The following is a 5153-nucleotide window of genomic DNA, read 5'->3' on the forward strand; positions in this document are numbered from 1 at the left end:
CCCCCCCAATCTTTTGAATTTACTGGATTACAGTTTTGTTTACAATAGAAAATAATTATAATTATTTGTCTTTTTTTTTTTTTGGATATCTGATGTGGTGGGTGGAGCAAAAGGCTAAGTCATTTTGGGTATCTTTATGTTATTTTTGGATTTCCTGTCCAAAGTTTCTTGTATCGATGTATCACAAATGAAAAAAATTTGGTTCTAAATAGAACATTTTTGTTCTGTTATTGTCTATCTATTGTATTCAACAAGCTACTGAAGTAACCATTAATAGCTCGATGGAGAGGATGATACTATTGTTGCTACATGTTTCTAATCAATATACAATTCAAAACATGGGTCATAGATATACTGTTAAATGTGTCTCATATTTATATGCAGGTGGGCTATGAGCTCTTTAACTCTAAAAGGAAAACCCTCTGAACATGCTTCTAGCGCTCCTGTAAGCTCTAATGCACCTTTAGCTGCTACAAGTTCAGATTCCATCTCAGGTACATTATATTTCGAGAATTTTCTTTGAAAGTATGCAGACTTCTTTAATACTCCTCTGCCATGTTAATATCTGTTTTTGGTTATTGATGACGGATATTTGATAGAGTGGTGGTCTTTTTGTCTCTCTTCTTTTTTGATAATACAAAATGGGAGTTTCGCTTGTCATAAAATAGGTTGACATATTGGTGTACTCTATTGAATTTTTTCTCTTGATTTCATTTGAATCTCAGTCATAGCCAGAATGTGCTTGACAAGTTTTTTACCGTTCATTGTAGGACTAGGGAAAGAAAATTACCTACTTTTGAGAGTGGAATTATGACTTTGTTATTCTCTGCTAGTTAGACTCCAGTTATTTCATGATCATAAAGCACAAAAATTCTAATTATTTAATGTGTTTCTAACACTACTTTTAGGACAATGGATCATTACTTTCAACTACTTTTAGATTTCCCTGTGATATTGCATCTTTTTCTATTATTTGTTTGTATGCAACTGAATTCGTTAATTTCTTATATATTTTTAGTTGTTACTAAATATAAATGGGATACAAACACATTTCCACTATATCCGAATTCAAAAATATTTAGCATTTTACTCGTGTTTATATTAGTAGCAAATAAAATGTATATTTAGACATACTGGTTTAGGCATATATAATCAAGTAGAAGGTTTGAAGTTCGAATTCCCACCCCATATATGTTGAACTCGTAATATACATAATTTATTCCTGTCCTTGTCGATGCTCTTTTTCTTTAAGAAAAGAGGACAAATTGTAATGTGTATAATATTGTAATCATCTTACACCTTGAGAAGTGGTAGAAAATACAGTTCAGTAATGGCTGCATATGCTAATAGCATTGATATGTATTTCATAGTGTATTTATGAATTTAAAAGGATATTGCATTTCATTGCCAACATGAGCATCTTAGTGGTTAAGGTATCTGTGAGATCCCACATCGGTTAGGGAGGAGAACAAAACATTCTTTATAAGAGTGTGAAAACTTCTCCTTAGCAGACGCGTTTTAAAAACCTTGAAGGGAAGCCCGAAAGGGAAAATCCAAAAAGGACAATATCTGCTAGTGGGGGGCTTGAGCTATTACAAATGGTATCAGAGCCAGACATCGGGCGATGTGCCAGCGAGTTGGTTGAGTCTCGAAGGGGGTGGACACGAGGCGATATGCCAGCAAGGACGTTGAGCCCTGAAGGGGGTGGATTGTGAGATCTCACATTGGTTGGGGAGAAGAACGAAATATTTTTTATTACGGTATGGAAACATCTCCCTAGCAGATGCGTTTTAAAAACCTTGAGGGGAAGCCCGAAAGAGAAATCCCAAAGAGGACAATATCTGCTGGTAGTGGACTTGGGCTATTACAGTATCTACTTTTTTGACGTTAGATATTCGAACATTTGCACTCACATTTGTCTACTTAAAATTGATATCAAATAGTTAAATGACTTGGAGCCTCGTAAGTTAAGATATCAGTTTTTTCCCCATTTATACTTGCATTATCCTTTAGTTGAAGCAGTTATCAATGATCTTATTACCATGTCAATATTTAGCATATTCATTTGACCATCAACTTTATTATTTTCATGTTTCTTCCAGTTGAAAATGCTCCAACTATGGCACCGGTAAGGGTAAGCTCGAGCTTTGATTTAACTGAAAACCACGCAACTGAATCGCCAACATCTACTGACGGCTGGGGAGAAGTTGAAAATGGAATTCATGATGAAGATGAAACTGAAAAGGATGGATGGGATGAGTTAGAACCTCTGGAGGAGCCAAAGCCGTCTCCAGCTCTTGCAAACATTCAAGCTGCTCAAAAACGACCTGTATCTCAACCTACACAAACAAAACCACCAAGTAATGCCAATTCATTTAGCTTTCTAGGTACTGCTCGATGGCATATAATAACTCGTTTCGGTTCTTTCAGGTTCAAGAAGTACAGCCAGGCCAGCTAAAGACGACGACGATCTATGGGGTTCCATAGCCGCCCCTGCTCCAAGAACTGTCTCGAAACCATTGAACTTAAAAGCAAGTGGAACTGTTGATGATGATGACCCATGGGCTGCCATTGCTGCTCCTGCACCAATGACTCGAGCCAAGCCATTGTCAGCTGGGAGGGGGAGAGGAAGCAAACCAGCAGCTCCAAAGTTAGGGGCACAGCGGATAAATCGGACATCGTCGACTGGTATGTGATTGCATATAGTATAAACCAAAAGAATGATTTGAAGATTGAAGATGCCTGCAGTTTTTACTTTCCATTGTTTAATAGCCATGGCCTCCTTGAGTTGTATCTTAACCTTGATTTCATACATAGTTTGATCTATAATAGAATTCTTTATACTGCATCTTTCTTTCCCTTTTTTTTTCTTTTGTTCTTGTGCAAGGAATATGATCTTGAATTGGTCTGATCCCATAGGGAGGGAGACATGTTCATGATGTAATGAACTTTATTCTTTTTAGTGGACTGTCGGAAACCTTCTATTTGATATGTACTTTCTATTTTGAACTTATTTAGATCAAATAAACATTGAAAATCAGATTCAAATTGCATCAGATTGACACAGCTCCAATCTTTTGAAGTTTCTACCTTTTGTTTTTACTATAGGTTGATTTGTGATGTAAATTCAGCCATTTATTTATCATACTATTGATAAATTTCACATTTCAACATCAGCGAAATAAAACGTTGGATAGTCGAGCTTCGACGAGCTTCACTTCAACCTATTTTTCTGTCAAAATACAGCTCGAGTATGAGTTTATATATATTTTACCTTTTATTATCAACCATTTGAACGAAGTCATTCTTATCAAAAGCTCCCAACCAAATTATTGCACTTAATTGTATACGACTTAATCTTGATTTTAAGTGAGTTGTGAATTCACGTATGTAAACGCATACTTTTTGCTTTGCTTGTGTGAAAATTTTGTAGCGGATTGAATAAGTATACTATTTTCCGAACTTGAATAATGAAACTTCACTCTCTCATTAGCTCAAAAACCAAAATAACTCGTGAACGACTGATCGTATCACATGCCACTCTAAATTTATAATAGAGGCGCCCTAAAATTAATGGCAGCAAGTTACCATAAGCAAGTTACCATAAATAAAATATAAGTATTCCAATTTCTATAATTTAATTAAAAAATGAATAAATAAAATAAAATAAAAAATAACTTAACCAATAAATCAATAAATAAAATTAACCAATAAATAAATAAAACAAAAAAAAATAATAATTTAACCAAAATAGGTTGTTGGACGCAGAACGTTCGTTTGAACCTAGACAGCAACCTCTGTGGCTCTCTGCATCGGCAACCAAAATCCTCCGGAGTTCGAAGGAGAAAGAAGAAGATTGCGAACAAAAATGTCGTCTCTTGCCACATTTCAACTACTACTACCCCCATTTCCGTCCTTCTCCTCCTCTTCTTCTACCAAAACAACGTCTTCTCTTTGTCTTCTCCCCCTCCCCACTTCGCCTCTACAGCGCCGCGCCTACCTTAATCGGAATTCGCAACATTTTCATGGAATTCCACTCGAACACAGATCGAAATCTGGGCGGAAGTTCGGATCCTTCCGCTGTTTCTCGGGTAATTTCTTATTTTGTCCCTTTCTTCATTTTGTGCTCCGATTGTTCCTCTTCAGTAGGTATTGCAGTTTTTAGGGCTTATTTATTTATATTGATTGCTGTTATCTGATGGAGGTTTGTGACGAAGATGCAGAGTTGACTTTGTGAAATTATTTCTGTTGTTCTGAATTGGATTAGTTTGGAACCGGTTTTTATTAAGAGTGTTGATTGAATTGGTTACTTTTTAGGGGGAGGATATTGATGGAGATTAAGGGGAAGAAATTCAGTTCTCGTACCTTATGAATTGGGTTTTAGAGCTTGTGAGGATAGAGGTTGGGTTGCTAGTTTATCTTTGATGGATTTTGCTCTCCTAACTAAATGGATGTCATGCGTGCAAGAAGTAAGCATGGACTTTATTGGAGTGTGATTCAAATTTGATATTGTTGATACTTAAGTCTTTGGAACATTGTTTTTTAATATTAATTTCAGCCAAATGATGCTGCTGATATTTGAAAACTTTGTTTCGGTAAAAGTGAAATGCAATTGAAATAACCATGTCATTTTGAATCAAAATGGGTTGGCCTAGAAGTCAATTAGGACTATTGTAAATAATAAAGGGCTCAATGGGTATAGTTACCAAGTTTTCTTGACAATCAAATGTAGTAGAGTCGAATAGATGTGATATAGATGTGATGTGAGAATAGTCAATGTGAGATTCCACTTCGGTTGGAGAGGAGAACGAAGCATTCTTTATAAGAGTGGAAACCTCTCCCTAGCAGAAGCTTTTTAAAAAGTCTCGTCGAAAGGGAAATCCTAAAAAGGACAATATCGGCTAGTGGTGGGCTTGAGCTGTTACAAATGGTATCCGAGCCAGAAACTGGGCAATGTGCTAGTGCGGAGGCTGAGCCCCGAAGGGGGATAAATACAAAGCGGTGTGCCAGCTAGGACACTGAGCCTCAAAGGGGGTGGATTGTGAGATCTCACATCGGTTGGAGAGAGGAACATCCATTTTTTTGTTCCTACATTTTTTTTTTTTTTTTTTTACATTTTTTTTTTTTTTTTTTTTTCCTTTTTTTTTTTTTTT

The 5153-nt window shown here is 36.1% G+C and overlaps 2 protein-coding genes across 3 annotated transcripts in view; both read left to right on the top strand.

Annotated features, from left to right (window-relative positions):
- Nucleotides 1-2991, top strand: part of LOC111491833 (N-terminal kinase-like protein) — a 24991-nt gene extending 22000 nt beyond the window's left edge. For both annotated transcript variants that reach the window (XM_023140887.1, XM_023140886.1), the window contains 3 exons: nt 385-494; nt 2103-2360; nt 2431-2991. In XM_023140887.1, coding sequence (XP_022996655.1) covers nt 385-494; nt 2103-2360; nt 2431-2696 — 634 coding nt within the window. In that variant the 3' untranslated portion in view covers nt 2697-2991. The remainder of the gene's footprint in view (nt 1-384; nt 495-2102; nt 2361-2430) is intronic.
- Nucleotides 2992-3752: 761 nt separating this feature from the next.
- LOC111492306 (uncharacterized monothiol glutaredoxin ycf64-like) overlaps nt 3753-5153 on the top strand; it is a 2562-nt gene continuing 1161 nt past the window's right edge. Inside the window, exon 1 of the mRNA XM_023141602.1 lies at nt 3753-4091. Coding sequence (XP_022997370.1) covers nt 3869-4091 — 223 coding nt within the window. The 5' untranslated portion in view covers nt 3753-3868. The remainder of the gene's footprint in view (nt 4092-5153) is intronic.

The sequence above is a fragment of the Cucurbita maxima genome, unplaced genomic scaffold, assembly GCF_002738345.1.
Source record: "Cucurbita maxima cultivar Rimu unplaced genomic scaffold, Cmax_1.0 Cma_Scf00017, whole genome shotgun sequence".
NCBI classification, from domain to species: Eukaryota; Viridiplantae; Streptophyta; class Magnoliopsida; order Cucurbitales; family Cucurbitaceae; genus Cucurbita; species Cucurbita maxima.